Source organism: Chroicocephalus ridibundus, chromosome 2 (genome assembly GCF_963924245.1).
Source record: "Chroicocephalus ridibundus chromosome 2, bChrRid1.1, whole genome shotgun sequence".
Taxonomy (NCBI): domain Eukaryota; kingdom Metazoa; phylum Chordata; class Aves; order Charadriiformes; family Laridae; genus Chroicocephalus; species Chroicocephalus ridibundus.
Window position 1 is genome coordinate 26053684 of NC_086285.1, and position 19790 is coordinate 26073473.

At 35.1% G+C, this 19790-nt stretch overlaps 1 protein-coding gene across 5 annotated transcripts in view; it reads left to right on the top strand.

The window, feature by feature from the left end:
• Positions 1-19790, top strand: part of AKAP9 (A-kinase anchoring protein 9) — a 121505-nt gene that overhangs the window by 36111 nt on the left and 65604 nt on the right. For 3 of the 5 annotated variants that reach the window (XM_063324811.1, XM_063324812.1, XM_063324813.1), the window contains exons 3-10: positions 985-1029; positions 8058-8111; positions 8521-8691; positions 11239-11394; positions 12350-12547; positions 13331-15772; positions 17367-17580; positions 18393-18472. In XM_063324811.1, the coding sequence (XP_063180881.1) occupies positions 985-1029; positions 8058-8111; positions 8521-8691; positions 11239-11394; positions 12350-12547; positions 13331-15772; positions 17367-17580; positions 18393-18472 (3360 nt within the window). The remainder of the gene's footprint in view (positions 1-984; positions 1030-8057; positions 8112-8520; positions 8692-11238; positions 11395-12349; positions 12548-13330; positions 15773-17366; positions 17581-18392; positions 18473-19790) is intronic. The other 2 variants (XM_063324814.1, XM_063324815.1) reach the window with 2 other exon arrangements.

The window sequence follows — 19790 nt, forward strand, 5'->3', positions numbered from 1 at the left end:
CACAGTTGACAGTTCCAAATTTTACTTATGTCTATTAATGCAAAACTGAGTATGTTCCTTTGAAAATAAGCCTGACAGAATTCAATGTAAAATGGAGACTGATTTATTGTGAGGCTGGCTAATGAGTTAAGTGAATTTTGAAAAAGCCCTATTATGTACCCGTCATTTTTGGTAAAGTAGTTTTATCTCAAAATTACACTTTTTGAGTTCAAAAGTGTACTTACTTATTCCCCAATAGTGCATCTTCTATAGACAATTTGGATATTTTGCATATTTTCCTACTAACATCTTGATTCTCAAACCTGGTATATTGTGTGTAGTTCATCAAGATACTCTGTGTTTAATTCGTGCATCTTCCATGGCATGTTTGTGCTTGGTTTGTTAAGGCTTTGTTCCTTTAATTGCTCTAATTCATTAGATCACAAGATTTGAGTCTTTGTCCTTGTTCTTCCTGATCACTTTTACCTTCCCTTGGTTTCCATGGAAGCTGAAGGAGAATATTAGTGCTTGTTTTGAAATTCTAGTCAACATCAAAAGTCTTGCGTGTATGAAAATGACATTCTATATATGATTATGTTCTTAAACCAGCAAAGCTTCTAATTAGGTAAAATTGATCTATCAGAGAAAACTCCTTTTCTTGGTACTCCTTATTACTTAAAAAACAAACAAACAAAAAACACGCAACAAAAAATTATAACTTACATTTCCAAAATATTATTATGTACGTGTAGGTTGTATTTTCATTAGCAGACTTTGTCATGTAATTATAATGTTTCCATAATCATAGTTGAACAACAAAGTAACTTTTTCTTTTTTAAAGCTGGGATTTAAAGGTGGCTTTTGCTATATATATATATTCTAATCAAATTCATGTATAGCTTAATATTTTTGAATACTGTCTACATTCTCAGAAACAGATGGAAAATATCTTGTTTGATATTTTTAGAGTGCCATCATTGTAAATATTTTAATATTTTATTTTAGCCGGAAAGTGAAATTTCCACCACAGTAGAAGATTACAGTTCTGAGGTAAGACTGAAGTAACGCTTTTCCTAACTCTTCTTTCAACTTTTTTTTTTTTCACATGTTTACTGCAATGCTGTGCATTGTTTTTCAAAGCGAGAAGGAGAGAAAGAGCAGACGTGATATTGTAGACAAAGCTGTTGCATGTCATTACTGGTATGATTAATGTACCATTAAAGCAAGCATTATGTCAACTACATAATGGGATGGCTACTATAATCAATAATGCAGTAGATATATGAACTCTTGTAACAATGTCATCGTTACGGTGGTATTAATGCTTCATGTTGCCGTTGGAGTTGTGGCTGTGCATAATTTCTGCTAATTTTCTGTGGGAAACTATTTAACAAGTTGATTATGTTTTAATGAGTTCCAAAGCAGCCGTTGCTCAGCGACTGGCTGGGCGTCAGTCTGCTGGTGGAAGGTGGTGAGTGATTGCCTTTGCTTGCTGTTTGGGAGTTTTGTTTTGTTTTCTTTCACTTATTAAGCTGTCTTTATCTCAGTCCATGAATTTTTCTTGCTTTTGCCTTTTCAGTTCTCTCCTCCATCCTGCTGATGGGGGGAGCGAGTGACTGGGGGGGCAGGGCTTAGCTGCTGTCTGGGGTCAGCCCATCACACATTGGCATCTGCTACTCATCTCTGTCATGTTGAAGGGTAGTAGCATATATGGAAGTTTGGTCTTGCCAATAAAACAGTTCCTTATGTTTTTAAAGAATAAACTACCTCATGAGTAAATGTGGGTCACGAACATGCTTGCAGGAAATAGCCATGGAATATCTGAGTAAATATTGTTTCTAGTTAAAAAGAAATGAATTTTTCATGTCTCAATTGCTTTCTCTGGTGACAGTGTGGGTTTCGTTTTGGAGATCTCTGTGCTAAATGCTTCTGCAAAACACACCCCAGAATTTTAAGCTTGGTGACAAAGTAAGAGGGGATGGAGTAATCAAAGGAGTCTCAGTTGCTGAAGTCAATTTGGTGTAGGATACTTTGTTCCTCTCTTGATTAAACCTTTTCTAAGAGAAGGTGACTATGCCTTAGAGTAACTATTTGTTCCATACTAGTATTATAGCTGCTTATTGTGAAGCCTAAGGGAATATACACACCAGACAATGTGTCCTAGATGAAAGCAGTCGCTTTTCTTTCCAGCCCGTCTCATCAAATCTCAGTTACGGTTTTCTCCATAGATTTGGTCTCAGCCTTTCCAGTTGAATTCTTTTCCTGTCCCTCTCTTCCCCAGTTTGACTCTTTCTCTCCCACTTTTCCCTCTTATCCTTGTTCATAAGCCCACTCACTTTATTCTGGAGTGTTGGGAGAAGTAACTTGGGATTGCAGGGAGAACGTTCCCTCACGTTCATTATTGGCTACTTTCAAATACAGAATACTGAACCATATGGACCCTTGGTCTATTCAGTCGTGAGTGTTCTTATGGCATGTTTTTTGTGATGCAAACTTAAAAAAAATGTCTGAGACTGGCACTTTTGGAATTGAAGATTCCGGTCCAGCTGCTGGGGAGTGTTGTAAATGGAAGAAAGAAAAAAGATTTTTATGGAGGGATAGGTGCAAGGGGTTGAAACAAACTCTACCTGGTGAAAAAAAAAATCAGTTTAAAGTTTTAGTATTTTTGATAGGTAAAATGCATTTTATTTTGTCCAAGGAATTAAAGCAACAAAGAACGAAAAGACTCTGACTTTGCTTTATTCATGGTATGGTGATAGGGCAGTATGTGCACACAGTTTGCCATTGAGAGTGTAGCAAACACATTTTTGAACAACTGCTGTGAGCTTACTGCACCTTTTTAGAATATACGTCACCATGGTATGTGATTACTATGAGATGGAATATGCAGTATGTGAAGAATGAACCCTTGAAAACAGTTGACAACAGCATTGATGTTCACGTGTTTTTACAAGTGAGAGGTATTACCTATATAATGAAATACGACTAAGAAATTTTGATCACTTCTGAGGCTGTAGGAAGCAATGTTGGAGACCGATTGCAAAAGCTCTAGAAAATACATCTTTGCATAAGGAGACAGAATACAGAAGAGATCAGGCATAATGCTCCATGATAATTGTGGCTATGTTCTGATTTTTAGTGTTTTGTTGTTAGTATCAGTTCAATTCAAAGCCCTCGTTGTAAAATGAATTTTCACATCTGAATACTTAACTTTACCCTTCATTCTTCAAAGATTTCTGTAGGTGCCTACAGAGTATATTAGGGAGCAATTTTTCAGATAGTAAAGACAATAGAATTACAGCCAAGCTGCCTTATGAATGTGCCTTTTAAAAAATTGCAGATTTCCTCAAAATTGCTGATTTCCTCAAAAATGCAATGACATGCATTTCTAGGCACTTCTTGCTCTCATTCCTGCAAAAAGACCTTTTACCTCCACGAGAATTATTTTCAAAGACGTAAGTAGGCAACACAGAACTTGTGAATAATAACACGATACTGGATCTGGTGAACAACAAACTCAAGTGGTGAAAGTTGCTATCTTAATAAGCTCTTTTTAATTCCTGTTCATTACAATTGGTTGGTATCTCCAACGAGGAAAGAACACATTTAGGAATGTGTATATTTTAGGAACTGAATTTTCAATATGTTTCATGTCAGCTGTAATGTTACTTTTATTATTAAAAACACTACTTATGTTCATGGTCACCTTGCAAAGAAAGCAATCTGAAGCCTTTTCAGTTGAAGATGAGAATCAGTTAAATTTTCTTTGTAACAGTGTAATTATGAAGTTGTATGAAATCTCGAGCTCACCTTTTTTTCAGGTACATGACCTCCTTTTTGGAATGTTAAGAAACTGTACATTTGTAGAAAACATAGGCCTGTTCATCCATATTTTCCCTCATTGTTTAGAATATCTGTCTTCTTTTGAGTGGTTTTTGTCAGAAATTATGTTGAAATTAAGGCTGTCATGCTCCAAAATGAAATAGTTCATACATTATTTGTTTTGTTGTAGTTGGTAAAATGAGTCAGATGTTTTTAATCCTTCAGCCCCTTCTCTTGAGGAATTGGATAAAATTCACTGATGAGTATTTCCCTCTTTAAAGGACTTGTAAGACACAATTATAAGCCTGTACAGTTGTCTAAGCGAAGTCGAAGGAACCAGTGAATGTTTATATAAGAATAATTGTCTGGAAGGAATTTTATTGTAAACACAGTCTCTTGTTCAGCTTTGTTCTGCCACCTCTCTAAACACCTATGCTATCAAAGGTAGGAGCCAAAGTGAAGACTGATAAATCCTTCATATGGCCATCTTGCCTTTTGTAACAAATTATTCAGTTCGAGTAAGAATGAGACCTGCCAGAATAGTCTTAAATAGCTATTCACCACTATCATTTAATTTAAGCTTATGGTCTAAACTCAAAACTAAGGGAAGTTAAGCTTTTTCCAACAGTTAGAATTTTTTGGTTTTTTATAACTGTGTAAGGTAAAGTTGCCCCCATATATTTTCCATATGCCTCAATTTTATGGCATCACTGAAAGACTGTTCCACCTGATATTTTTTTTTCCTCTTATTGGCTCTCTTCCCAACTTGCAAAGTGTACCTCTGAAAAGATGGTTAGTATGATGTCTACAAAGTTTTGGGTTTTTTTAAGTGGTAATGAAATTCTATACCTCAGCCTTAACCACTACATAAAGAAATCTCCTGTTGCGTGCTATTAATATATAGAAAAATGTATTAAGCCATGATATTTTAAAAAGCCATCAATTGTTATCCTTCAGAAGTTATTAATCTTAGTTATATGATGGTAATTATTTTCATAAACGAAAACCATTTTCAGTTTGTGATGAAGTATAAAAAAATACACAACTGAAGTTCATTTTCCCAAGTTGCCCTAATTGCTAATTTTAGCTGAGTTTCATATAGTCGATTGTGACATAACTATAAATTTGAGGAGAAGCTAAGAACACTGACAAGCAATGTTGGAGGTCTAAGTATTAATTTTTGTGAAGGAATCAGATGTCTGAAATGTAAAAGAAAAGGGGGGGGGGAAATGAAAACATGAGATAAATTGATTAATCCATTCCAGGTACTTCTGTATGTTTCTACTACCAAATCAAAGAACTTTTTTAATCTGAAGTCTGCTTGCCAGTCTGTAATATGTTATATTATTTTCATGCATTAAAATATTTTCTACAATTTTCAGTGATTGAACAGTATGTATTGATTTATGCTGAGCACAAGTTAGCTATTTATAAAGGGAAATATCTGTATTACTGGCGTTAATGTTATAATAGTTATACATTACATATTTTTACCGCAATTCCTGAGGTACAATTTCAGGTCTTCCAAGGTCTAAGGGACATGAAAAGGGGTACAGTCATTTCATAAATTTAATCCTGACCTCTGGTGGCGATTGTCGTGAATCGCTGCCTTAATTCAGTGGTGGAAGTTGGTTTTCCTTGTGTTTCTCTGAAAGAAGATTCCTTTCATTTGTCTTGAGCATATGTATTTACTGATGCAATATATATTATATCTTTATTTTTAGCCAATAGACTACAAATTAGAGTTTAACTTATATTAGTAAATACGGTTTCTGTGAATTATTTTGAAAATACAAGCAAGGAAGAAAAATCATACAGAAAGTCCTTTGAGGGACTTCCGTAATCTTCACTTTTTTCTGGTCTTTTGTTCACCGAGACAGTTACTTCTGAGTGGCTAATGTGTTACAAAATTTATTTTTTTCTTACTTTGTGGTTATTTGTTTATGCAGTTATATCCAGAGCTCCTGTTACTCCTTCCATCCATTGTCTTAAAATGCTATGTGGTGTGATTGTTTCTTTAAATGTTTAATTGTTTGCTGGGGTATGTCACTAAGGACATCATAAGGCGTTAAGGCATAAGGACATTTCAGCGTTAAAGGTGAACTGCAAAGCTTTAAAAGAGGAAATTATAAGAGTCTACATCAGTAGTATTTATGGACTTGCAGAAGATCTCTGTATAGGTAAACCATACAAAGAGACAAAACACAGAAGTCCAATGGGGCTTGTGTAGACATCTGTTAACACTGAAGTTGGTATTTGGACTACAGTCTTCATATATTGCAGATGAGTGAAAAATTCTTTCTGAATTAAGATATTTTGAAGGTAATAACTCAGCCCCAACTGTCTGTCTGCTCTGACACAGCAGAATCTCTGTCATGCCAGAGGTCGTCAGGCTGCTCACGAGGCTCCCGTCGGCACAGCACCCTCATCTACTCCATAGATTACAGCGTAGTCTGGTCTCTTGTCGTGTTTCAACTGGCACTTTATCAGAAAGCATAAAGCATTTGTAAGGAGAAGGTATTGGATGAGGAAGAGCGTGGTTGTTGTGGTTCACTTCTGTGACGTTTAAGAGCGAGTCTCCTGTGAAATGAGGCGGGATTCCCCAAGTTCCAGACACTTGCTTTGAATGTCTATAGATAGCAAAATCCCTTTTATAAGTAAAAGGTCTTTTGTAGAAATTTCAGCTGCTAAGGAGTCTGGAACATCTAATGAGATAAGGCTTTTGTGTCTTTCCTAGTAGCTCTTGTTATAAAGCATCTAAGAGTCTTTGATTGTTGCACACAGAAATGATTCACAGGAATAGAAGTGTGTCCGCTATGGTGGATTACAGGAATCATACACTATGTCTTTATCAATTAAGCCTAAATAAAATGGGATTTAAAAAAGGAAAAGAAGAGTTTGATAATAGAGTTTCTATTAAAGTACTAGTGTTGTTAATCTGGGACATGCTCCAAAATGTGAATGAAGCCATTGGTGCCAGGCACTGTGTAGGCATGTGTATGTCTGAATATAGAGGGAACATCTGGCAATACACAAGCGATGTGCAGTGCCTCTGTGAATTGCCTGAACTGCTGTTTGCTGCAGTTTTCTTTATTCTTTCTAAAACAAGGGAGTAATCTCTCTGTGGTGTCTGTCTTCCTTTTTACTGAGAAAGTCAAGAATTGAAAGAGCACTGTGTCAGCTCTGCAGATTCTTGTCTAATGCAGGTATATTCATTCTCTTAATACAAGCTTGACGATTGTATTGATCTCGCTTATAACAGTGTACTTCTATGTCGGGTAACTTATTGATTTCCTCAGGCATGATAGTCCTTTGTAAATAAGCCCTGATCTCGACTATGGCAGACGCCTGAGTAGTATAGCTTCATTTTTTGAGTGTTTGGGTCTGAAATGCCTTTCCGTCCCCAGTACCATTATTTTTGTTTCAGGCTCTGATCTAATAAACAGCTCTGAGGGGAAATACATCTGTTCTTGCTTTCTCATTTTAAATCATTGGTCTGCTGTTTTAAAAGCCTGCCTGTCTGTTATGCTTGCTCACAAGCACACAACATATTCTTGTTTGGATTATAAATAACTATAACTGCTACTTTGGCTTGTGCGTGCCTTTTGGAGATTCATCATTATTGGTTTGCACAGTGTGTAGAATCAAAATTCTCATAGAAGCTGAAAAGGGTTGCAGTGTTAGGTGAGTGAAAGAGCATTTTTTTCAAATGCCTTATGTTAAATGTGTAATTTCTTCTCTTTTTCAATCTTAAGAAATTCCTTCAAATTTAGGATGAGAGTCTATGTTACTGCTTTTCTTGCACTATTGAGAGATTGGTGACTTTCAGAAATACTAAATTTTGGGGTGTATAAATATCTTTTAGAAAGCATAACTGCATTTAGTAATATATAGAAATATTAAACATATAATTTAAAAAACAATAGTACTGCATTTTAATTATTTAAAGTATAAAGCTTTGCATTGACCTTTAAATCTGAATTCCTTTGTTTTCTCTAGATATTTAAATTCATAATATGGTTTTTGTTTTTAGACAGTACTATCTATTACTGCAATTTTATGTGTTTTAAGTGTTACCTATGCTTACTTTGATGCAATTTACTATACATAAAGCTATTTTGTATTTCAAATGAAATAAATTTTTGTAGCATAAAAATTCCCGTGGGTCTGCAGGAGTCGTCACATAAGATTCAAATGAAAATAGAAATCAAGCTTTATTTCAAATAATAATGTATTTAGAAATTGTCTTTATACAGGTAAACGGTTGCAGTTTTGTGACAAGAACAGCTATACCTGCAGACTTAATCAGGGTACAGTATTGCAAATTGAATCATAATACTAATGGTCAATACTAAAAACCTCGAACAATTTGTTTTGAACAAAAACTATGTTGCTGCCTAATACTTTATTTTGCATGCTGTCCTCTGCATCTGCGTTGTTTGTTATATATTAATATAGCATATTGTTAAACTTGAAATGCAAAACAATTTACTACTGCTATTAAGGCTAAGATTATAAAGCAGAACTTGCAGAAATGCTTTATGCTTTTGAGGTGTGAATTATACTAACAAGGGAGGTTACCATGGCAATAAGATCTTCGATGCTGTATTGTATGATAATGTACTAAAGTGGCATTTGATACAGAATTTGATGTTAGAGTTTACTTACTGTGATAAAGCATAAAAAAACCGGCATGTTAAGGAACTTGGATTGATTTAGGAAGAAGAATTTGGAGTTGGAGAGATTTGTTCTGAGCATGGAATGCAGCACTCTCACATGCAGCTAGAGGTGATGGAGAATGAATTGGCTGGGAAACAGCAAGAGATTGAAGAGCTAAACAGAGAGCTAGAAGAAATGAGGGCAGCATATGGTACAGAAGGATTGCAACAGGTATAATTACCTTATGTTGCTTTCTACTTGCTACTCGGGTACATGCAAAAATGCAGAGCATCACCTGAAAGAGTTTGCACTTAATGGCAGCTGTTCAGAATGCAGTCAGTGTGTGGTATAGAATTGCACGTAATTTCTTTCAGTCACATACCATGCGCTTTGTTTCTTTGAATGGCATTTCCATTGTGTGTGTGTTTATTCTGTATTTTGTGACTAAACTTCCAGTCTTCTTCACAGTGACTTTCTTCAGATCAGGAATAGAAAGACAGTTTTCTTCAAGAAAAGCCCTAATTCTTCTCTAGTTGTACAAAGACTGCATTTCTTGAATACCTTCCTGTTCCTCCAAGGTCAAAAAACCTCAGGTTTTACTTCCTAAGGAATGATATAACTGACTTGATCCTTGAACTAAAAAAGTGTTTGTATGTCAGACTTCGCAGTCTGAAATAGAAAGCAACTGTTACAGGAAGTTTTAACAAACATCTAATAACTTGGTATTACAGGGAAGTATTTCTTACTTAAGAAATACCCCTGGAATTTAAAGTTAGGTTTTAAAGTAAAAGCTAGTAAACACTTATTCTTCCAGTTTAAGCAAGTGGTGCAATGCACTGAAGTCAGTGCTTTGTCATGCTTCATACTTATCTGTCTCTTTTAATTTGGATTCAGGTCACATCGTTGTGTTTTTTTTCTGGGTTTTTTTTGCAAAGTACTACAGAATACCAAAATTGTTCTAATATTCAATGATTTTCACCTTCATTATTATTGCACAATTATAATTTTTTATGTTTCATTTGTATTTTATCCGTGAAAATGGTTGTCATGTTTTCCACCGTACTAGAGATGTTTAAGTGGTTGCCCTGGAGGAAGTGGTTTATCATTCCTTTGTTTGTTGCTGAATCCCTGGTGTAGCATTTTAAGTCAAACTTATCTTCTAATTACTGTCTTGTATCTGTTGTGCTAAACAGAATAGTCATAATTATAGCATAATAAAGAACATAAGCATAATTTTCAGTTTCTCACAATTGTTACTACTGTTAGTTTTTCCTCAAAAAGATGAAAGTGAAAATGTTTGCATTTTTTAAATGGCTATGATTACTATTTTTAAAATAAATTAAAAATATATTAAAACAAAGCAGACCGTGGTACAATAATATTTTAATAGTTGCAGCATATTTTTGTATGATAGTGGTACAGTGCATAATATGTCAGTTGAGAAATGCATATGGTTTATTTTTCAGAAGAAAGAAAAGAATTGTAAAAGGGGAGTGCAGAAGATAATGTCGTGTGCTTTCGTTCTGCCTGTTTGTTAAAGAAAAGGATTGAATAAAAAAAAATGAAAGTTATCGTATAACAATGTGTGGATCAGAACAGATAAATTTAGTTACTCAATTTCATTGAACAGATGCAAAAGGAAAGATATGATACTTAAGTATCTGATCCCGTTCCTAATTTTCTCTATTATAACAAAAATCTAGTATTTCCACTGCGTCCATACTTTAAAGTAGGAGTTCACTGCAGTGTTCTGTAAAGAACTTAAAGAATTTCCTCAAATTCTTTGCATAGTTTGGCTTGTTTAAGGGACTTCTGGTTTTATGTCCCACTGATGTCCCTGTTCTCTAAATCGGTAGCTTTATCTGGAAGTATTACAATTTTACTTCAAGACTCAGCATATAACCTGGAGAGGCTTCTTTTTGGGAGCATTGTAAACAAAACAGAGAAGATGATTGATGGATTAAGAAATTTGCAATACATAGAGATAAAAGTTCCACTAGTCTTGAATGAGTTAAAATTGACAAAGTGACTTTAGAGTGAGTAACATTTCTATTTATATAATTGCACATGAAAATAGTCCCAATTAATATTGTAGAATTTTTGGCTTCCTGAGTGTAATCCTACAAAAAGTAAAAACTTACAAAGGATTTTTTTTCTGTACTTTTATCATTTCTTCATCATTACAAATTACAAAAGACTCATCTATTAAATACACTGTATCAGTTTTGCAGCTTGAGCTGATTTTCTCATGTAGTTACGAATAATTTCTCTGAATTCACAATATAGGATACTGCATGGTATCTGTTATATGCTTTTAGTACGATGAATGCAATTTATTGCACTTTCAGTGAGAAATGATATAATTTGCATTTATTGTGAGAAAAGTGTGTGGACATGAGTAGTTGTATAAAATTGCTGAAACACTATAAATAGACACTGGCTTCCTTTATGATGGTTTGTTTATGTGGCTGTGCTTTCTAGTTTAAAAGCAGTTTATATATTTAACTAATTAACCTTCTTAAAGGTTCAGATTTTATTCCTTGGTAAGGATTCCTTGAGAGGTCATATATTGTTAAATGAGAGGAAAAAATCTGTTTCTGAAGTATTTACAAATAGAGTTTGTGAAAACGTAAATGCTCCAGTGGGTCCGTGTGACATCTTTTAAATGGAGATGTTAGGGAAGACGTATTCCTCCTAAACTAGAATAAGCAATTTTTATTTTTCTTTTTTGTCTGTAGCTTTGATGTGCACTAATAGTTTGCATTTTATCTTTCATAGCTGCAAGAATTTGAAGCTGCTATCAAAAAAAGAGATGACATTATCACTCAGCTCACTACTAACCTACAGCAGGCACGGAAAGAAAAGGATGAAACTATGAGGGAGTTCTTAGAGCTTACTGAACAAAGTCAAAAGCTGCAAATTCAGTTTCAGCATGTAAGTTACAGTGCTATCAATAATTATTTGGATTTGAAAATTGGTGCCACTTTGGAGGGTCCATCAATGGCTACTTCCTGCAGAAACACATAAATTTTTGTGCGTTTTTGAAGAATTGGTCTCTTAGTATAGATCAGCAGTCACTTTACCAGCCCTATAATTATCATTATAGTACCTGGTTTATTGTACTAATTCACTACAAAATAATAAAGATTAGTCTGTTTCCTTCCCTAGTATGTGGTGGTAGCTTCTGATAAATGCTGGATGATGGCAGTTATCTTAGGGAAAAACAGTTTTGTAATTAGTTGTCAGAGCTTTGGGCTGAAATCCAACCTGTTGCCTTTGAAATCAGAACAGACAGCCATCAACTTTAATGGGCCACCATTTCATGTTCCTGTCATTCCTGTATTTTTGGGTAAAACCTCCCTCTTGTAGTGTTATTAGAAGGTAATTTAAATAACAAAGTTAAGTTTCAGAGAAGCATTTGTTGTAAAAAGCACTAGTGACTGAGGTGCCATGGACACTGTTAATCTGTGTGGCTACAGTTTACAGTGTCGTAGTTGAATATTGTAGTATTTTGTGCTGTTTGGGAACTTATATATAGCTTTTTTTGAGCTTCAGGCGGATTATATTCTGAAGCCTGAGTTTTTATTATTAAAAATCTGATTTAGGGGACAGTAATTACAACTAATTCATTTTACTACTTAGAAATGTTTCTGAGACACTGCTGTCCTGTGCTTGTTCACCATAAAACAATTTAATATTAAATACTTTTTATTGGTTGGCCATCTCAAAAGAATAAGGATATTTCAGTTCCTCCTAAAATAACTTATAAACTTTTGTGATAGACTTTGGGCTTCTGCTATGGAAGAAGAAAGTAAAGATCACTTTCTGTAGTGCAAGCTGTTTCTGAAAAACTTGGTATATTTTAGGTTTTATTTTTTTAACATTCAAGTTGCAGGCAAGTGAAGCCCTAAGGAACACCAGCCATAGTTGCACAGCTGCTGATTTATTGCAAGCCAAGCAACAGATTCTTTCACAGCAGCAACAGCTGGAAGAACAAGAATGTCTGCTGAAGAATTACCAAACAAAGAATGAAGAATTTGAAGTGCAGATTGCACGTCTTCAAGACAAAATCACAACATATGAAATGGTATGTTCCTTGCTACGAAGATCTCTTTTCCTAATCTCTTTTTTCTTTCCAGGATTTTATAGTTCCTTTGAAATTTAAAGGCCAAAGCACAGATTATGAGTGTGCTGCATCTAATGCATACAAAGATATTAAGTTTTTAAAACTGCATCTGTTAACTAACACATAATACATGTATAATTTAAAACTGAAATTTTTATGTCAGTACTATGTATCATGTTTTAAAAAACTGCAGAAATACTTATGACAAATTATGAAACTATACTGTATATTAGAATGCCGTCATTAAATGACATTATTTTGTTATGAGAAAAAATACTAAAATAACCTGCTAGAACAATTTTTTCTATCTTAAGGAAAGAATGAATTCTTTTCTTCATGTACGTTTTTTTTTTTAATTATCCTTCATGGAAAATACATCTTAAAAGTACCTAAAAAAATTAAATGTCATTAAATGTAACAAGAGACAAAGTTTTCAGTAGACTGCACCAAATGCATTTTTTTGAAGTATCAGAGCACAACTTCCAAAAAATGCAATTGATTTTTTTTGGGCGGTAGGGGTGGGGTGGTGTGTGATGCAGGGAGGGGGACAGGGATTGTCACTTGTTCCAAAGGTACAGATAACCTCCAAATGAGGTCAACAGATAATTTATATTTAGTTTTTATAAATGTTCACTAGCCTTCTAAAGAAAGGCATTGTGTTTAAATAGCCAAGTCTATAAATGTTCTTATATGTTCAGATAATGAACTAAAAATAAGAACATGGTTTTGCTAATTTTTTTAAAGGAAAAGCACAAAAATGAGGGAGAAGATTTGAGTAAACTGCAAGAAAAAGAAGCATTAGTTGAAGAGCTGGAAGCAAAACTTGGAGAAGAAGAAAAAAATTCATTTCAGCTTAAGGAGAAATTATCAGATGTCGGTAAATTACTTGAAGAATTGAAAGAACAGATTTCACTAAAGAACCAGGAGATAAGTAATATGAAAGTTGAACTTACTACCTACAAACAGAAAGAAAGACAATGTTCTGATGAAATAAAACAATTAATGGGAACCGTGGAAGAATTGCAGAAACGATGTCATAAAGACAGCCAGTCTGAAGCTGACATTGTACAAAGAATGGAATTAGAAACACAAAGGAGACTGGCACAACTTCAGGCTGAATTAGATGAAATGCATGGCCAGCAGATTGTACAAATGAAGCAAGAATTAATTAAGCAACATGCAATGGAAATAGAACAGCGTCTTTTGCAACAAGAAGTAGAATTGAAGAAAACTTCAAGTCTATGTTTGAATGAGAATGTTAATAAAGATCAAATGCAATTATTGAATATTAAAATTAATGAATTGAACGTGAAATTGCAAGATGCTGATAACGAAAGGGAAAAAATAAAGCAAGAATTTTCACAACAGATGGAAGTAATTTCAGCAGAGAAGTCTCTTCAGCAAACTAAAATTGAAGATCTTTTCCAAGAACTGAATTTTTCAAGAGAGCAGGTTCAAAGAGCCAAACAAACTATAGTGGATATGGAATGTAGATTAAATGAAGCTGAAAAATACCAATTTGTGATTGAAGATTTAAAAACTCAGCTGGCTTCTGCCTCTGAATTTAGGAAGGAATTGGAATTAAAACATGAGGCAGAAGTCACAAATTACAAAATAAAACTTGAAATGCTAGAAAGGGAGAAGGATGCAGTTTTGGACAGGATGGCAGAATCTCAAGAAGCAGAATTAGAAAGACTGAGAACAAAGCTTCTGTTTAGTCATGAAGAGGAACTTTCCAGACTTAAAGAAAACTTACAAAAAGAGCACATGGTGAACATGGAGAGCCTTAAAGATAACTTGAATATGCACCATAAACAGCAGTTAGATGAGGTACAAAATGCAATGAGCCGAAAGATAGAAGCCATGCAATATGAAAAAGACACCTTAATCACAAAGCAAAATCAGTTAATATTAGAGATTTCAAACCTAAAAGATTTGCAGCAGTCCATTGTAAATTCTAAATCTGAAGAAATGACACTTCAAATCCATGAACTGCAGAAGGAGATTGAAGAGCTTAGGCAAGAGGAAAAAGAAAAAGGTACTCTTGAACAAGAAATTCAAGAGCTGCAGCTTAAAACTGAGCTGATGCAGGAGCAGATGAGGGAGAGAGAAGATAGCCTTCAAAAAAAATGTTCAGAACTTGAAACACAAAATAACCTTCTTAAGGGGGAAAACAAAACTCTGGAAGAGAAATTAAAAGGTGTGTTAGTAAGCTCTGAAGAAAGTGTCATTTTGAACAACAGTGTTAGCTCTAAGTCAGAAATTTTGGACTTGCAAAAAAGAATAGAAAAGCTGATTACTGAAAATGAGCAACTTAAAAACCAGAACAGTCAACTCCAAGAGGATACTGAAAGGCAGAAGAGTGCCTTTGAATTCACCGAGAAAAAGCTTGAAGCTAATTATAAAGAGCTGCAGAAAGAATGTGCAAGTCTTCTGAAGGCAAAAACTGAGTTAGAAGAGAACAAGAATAAACAGGAAGCTGAATATAAAAGCAAACTCCAAGTTTTGAGTGAAAAACTTCACCACTTGCAAAGCAATAGACCAGTTTTATTTAAAACTAAAACTTCTGGTTTTGAAGGGAGTAAAGAAATCAAGGTGTCCAGGGCAGACACATTTGAGACTGGAGAAGTTGTAGAGAAAGATGCGACAGAACTTATGGAAAAGCTTGAGGTTACCCAGCGTGAGAAACTGGAATTATCCCTGAGACTTTCTGAACTCTCTGAACAGTTGAAGTCAAAGCATAGTGAAATTTGTCATTTAAATGAAAAAGTTAAATCCTTAAAAGATGAGAAAGAACAAGTTCTAGCAAAATGTAAAGAACTAGAAGTCATGATTAGCCACGCTGAGAGAGGAAATAGTAGTACTAATAACCCTAAGACAAAATGCTCTAAAGGAAAAGTTCTAAAGACTGCTGCTCCAGCACCTGAAAGTAGAAATAAAACCCCTGGTCCAAGGAATACAGTGGATGAAGGAATAAATGTAAGAGGAAATCTAGGTTCAAGTAGAAGTCATGAGGTAGCAAAAAGAGAGGAAGTTCAACAAATGTTGAAACCAGAACAGCAGTCTCATGTAGAACATTTGCATGGGATGACAGACAGGCTGACAGATGAAACATCGTTAGTAGCCATTACACAGAGTGAAAATAATAACCTTCAGCAGCAAGTGGATGCCTTAAAATCAGAACAGGTACGTTACATAGAGCAGTATAGAAAATAATTTACCTGTGCAAATTTGTAGGAGCTTGAACTTGGAAACTTGCAGCATATTTTTCCTATTAGCTGCTTTGAAGTCCAGGTGCATGGTCATGAGTGTGTAGCAGTGTGGCTGGTGGTTGAAAGTGGTTACGTGAATGACCAGAATGATAACCAGAGTCAATGTGTGTGAGGATGCTATTTTTTCAGTGAAAGAAATACTCTTCCCTTAAATTTAATTAAATCAGCAACAACAACAAAAGGTAAGGAGAAGACATCTATAGCACTTCACACTCTTATATGGCATTTAACTTACTTATTTGAGGTGAAAACTTACTCAGGACATAATTTTTTAATCTATGATTAGTTTTTCAGTTCTCCAAGTGCTTATTCAAACAATATAAAGAGATACTGAGACACTTGACTTCTTCAGTTGTCTTTTATCAAACTTGTGAAATACTAATCTTCCATTATCAAAATTTTTGTGTATATGGGGTTATGACTTCTTAAGAAATGTATCTGGATGTGAGCATGAGAAGAGAAAGGTGTGAATGTACAGAAGTTATGCATATTGTGTGATTCTAACCAATCTCTGTGTTTTGCTGGAGAAATTTTGCTTGTATTTTTTTGATATTGTAAATGAATTGCAGGTATTATGGAAATTACTGTTATTTGCCAAGAAACTAGCTAGAATATTGAATTACCAGTATTTAATTAGGTGCTGGAATCATAAGTGGTGCTGGCTTCAAATTTATATGCAGTGATGAAGTTGAACAGCATGCTGCAAGAGGGATCTGCAAGAAGTTTTCTGTAGAAATAGATGTTAACCAGTCTTCTATGATTTTTTTAGATAGGTGGATTTTTAGAACATGAAAAAAACCCAAACAGTGAACTAATACCACCACTGCCTAGTTTTATGTTGTGTTGTAGTTCATTCATGTCCTAAGAAATAAAATCACAAGCAAAGCCACATTGGAAACAGTCGTGAGATATAGAAAAGCGATACAGCTGTACAATGTATTTTATTTTTTTAATGAGGATGTGTTAAGGGTCTTGCAGTTTCTGGACATAGAACTGAAAAATTGTTATGATCCAGAGGTCTAAAAACCTTTTCAAACTTGGACTCCAAATAGCTCATTATTGACATATCCTAAGCATGTTTTGCTTTAGCAGTAACATCCCCAAAAGAGCAGACTAGAACTACAGCCCTTGGAAATGAATGTTTTTAAGGTCTGCTAATAATACAGTCTTTTTTCTGTATTTGAAGTGAACTTTCTTAACTTACTCTGTTGGTAGTGATATTGCTCTCACTTCATCAGGGTAAAATTCATTGGGTTTTTATTGCTCCAAAATAGGAATTGAAGCTTATTGAGTTTTGTTGATTTTAATTTGATTTTTAGTTTAAGAAGCATCATACTATTTTTTTTTTACAATTTAGTTTTCCAAACTGTGTATGTTTAAATTTACCTAATGCATACCATATATGCAGCATTCCATTCAACACATTATTAATTTCAGAAATTCGCAAAGATGGACTGCTTTGTTTGCTTGTTTCTCACTCCTTGTAAAATGTGTCTTTTTATTCAAAGACTGATTTACAGCTACAGATGGAAGCGCAGCGCATTTGCCTATCCCTGGTTTATTCAGCTCACGTAGACCAGGTTCGTGAGTACCTGAAAGCAGAAAAAGAAAGCGAACTTTGCAGTCTTAAAGAGGAGCTTGTACGTAGCCATCTACAAGAGATGAATGATCTTAAAAAAATGCATCAGCTGGAGCTCCAGACCTTGAAAATTCAGCAAGCAGGTAACTTGACCAGAATTATGGGAGTGAAGCTCTTGATGTGAAAAACAGTGTCTTTAAAAGAAAATAAGCACAAGAGTTTGTGCATGTAGCTGTCCAATAAATTGTTTTTATAGAGCATTTCGAAGTGGTTTTGTACCAAATTATGTACCCATTACAAATAGTCTAATGCTCAGGGTACTTAAAAAACCACAGAAAAGGTAGTAATAATATAAAAAAGGGAAGGAATAGGAAGTATTAAAACTCAGGTTTTGCTATGTGTATTAGATCAGTTAATTGTAAAGAACTATATAATAGATTCACCTATAAGGTTGTATTCCTTACTGAAATAATAAGCAAATGCATCAGCAAAATGTTTTGGGGCTTGTTTCATTCTCTGTTCTTTGAATTCCTGCGTTGGCTCCCTGCCCACAAGTAAGTAAGTTTCTTTGCTACTACTTCTTTGCTGCTTTTTGCCTCAGTGAGCTTTTGTGTTACCATGCTGGTTTTCTCTCCTTACTTTTTCTGTCATCTCATGATTTGCCCTTCTGTAATTTTTTGGCATAAGTTCTTTGCTCTCCAGTATGTTTCTGTAAAGTTCAATCCTGCCAGATCTCACTAACACACAAAGCCGTTTCTTATCACTTACTCCGCTTGAATGGGCAGTTCTGCCATAATAATTGAATCTGTCTATGTGATGGAACAAGAAAGAGGGGGACAAAAACCTATGCCTTTTTAAGAACTAAAGAGGCAGTCTCACCGAGGCAGGAAATTAGGCTTTTGAAATGTTGTGCATCTAGTGTTTTAAAAATAATACGAATGATTTATATTCATAGATGATGAAGTCAAATCTACACAAAGACTTATAGAAAAGCTGAATGAAGCTGTAACTGAAGAATGTTCTAGGCTTGCTCAGGTAAGACTTAAAAAAGAGTCTTTTTTAAAATGGAAATTTTGAAAATGAAAAATTATGTGTACAGTGAGTCATCATATTTTTCTACCTAATTTTTAACAGATTTTATTTGTAGCTTTTCTCTTTGCATTGGTCTCAAAATAGAGACTGCTAAACCTGATCTTCAAAAATAACATTGCAAGGGATTTTGTATTTTTTTTCCTGAACTCTTTTGTGTCTTTGTCCATACAATTCTGTGGTCTTATACCTAGTTTTGTTCTTCTATGTAATGTTTGTCTTACTTACAGTATACTATCTACTTATGGAAGATTTGGAAGTATTTTTTTTCCTTTCTGTATGTCTCTGGCTTTAAGTTGTTGATTTAGCAGTGGTCTGATGTCATACACATATTGACATGAAGGAAATCACTCTCGTATATCTGCAATAAGATAGTAATTTCTTTCTTAGCTACAGCATATCTTTCAAAGACTTAAAAGTGCCTAAGAATCTACCAAAATTGTTGGTTTTGACAATTGTTTAGACAATTATTGTCTAAATTTTTTTACTAAATTTTAGTAACTGAACATGATAGTAAAAAATTCAAGCTTATTTTTAGACTGTATTCTGGTATCTGCCACCAATAATATTATTTTCCCATATCTTTTTTTGTAGACTACTGGTAATGGCCGTGCCCAAAGAGTTGTGATTAATGGTGTGAAATCCTCTTGGTGGCTGGTCGCCAGTTTTGTTTAATATCTTTATCAATGATCTGTATGAGGGGATTGAGTGCACCCTCAGTAAGTTTGCAGACGACACCAAATGAGGTGGGCGTGTTGATCTGCTTAAGTGTAGGAAGGCTCTACAGAGGGACCTGGACAGGCTGGATCGATGGGCCAAGGCTAATTGTATGAGGTTTAATAAGGCCAAGCACCAGGACCTGCATTTCGGTCACAACAACCCCAAGCAGCGCTACAGGCTTGGGGAAGAGTGGCTGGAAAGCTGCCCGGCAGAAAAGGACCTGGGGGTGCTGGTGGACGGCCAGCTTAACATGAGCCAGCAGTGTGCCCAGGTGGCCAAGAGGGCCAACAGCATTCTGGCTTGTATCAGGAATAGCGTGGCCAGCAGGAGCAGGGAAGTGATCGTGCCTCTGTGCTCGGCACTGGTGAGGCCTCACCTCGAGTGCTGTGTTCAGTTCTGGGCCCCTCTGTACAAGAGGGACATTGAAGTGCTGGAGCGTGTCCAGAGGAGAGCTACCAGGCTGGTGAGGGGTCTGGAGACCAGGTCATATGAGGAGAGGCTAAGGGAACCGGGCATGTTTAGTTTGGAGAAGAGGAGGCTGAGG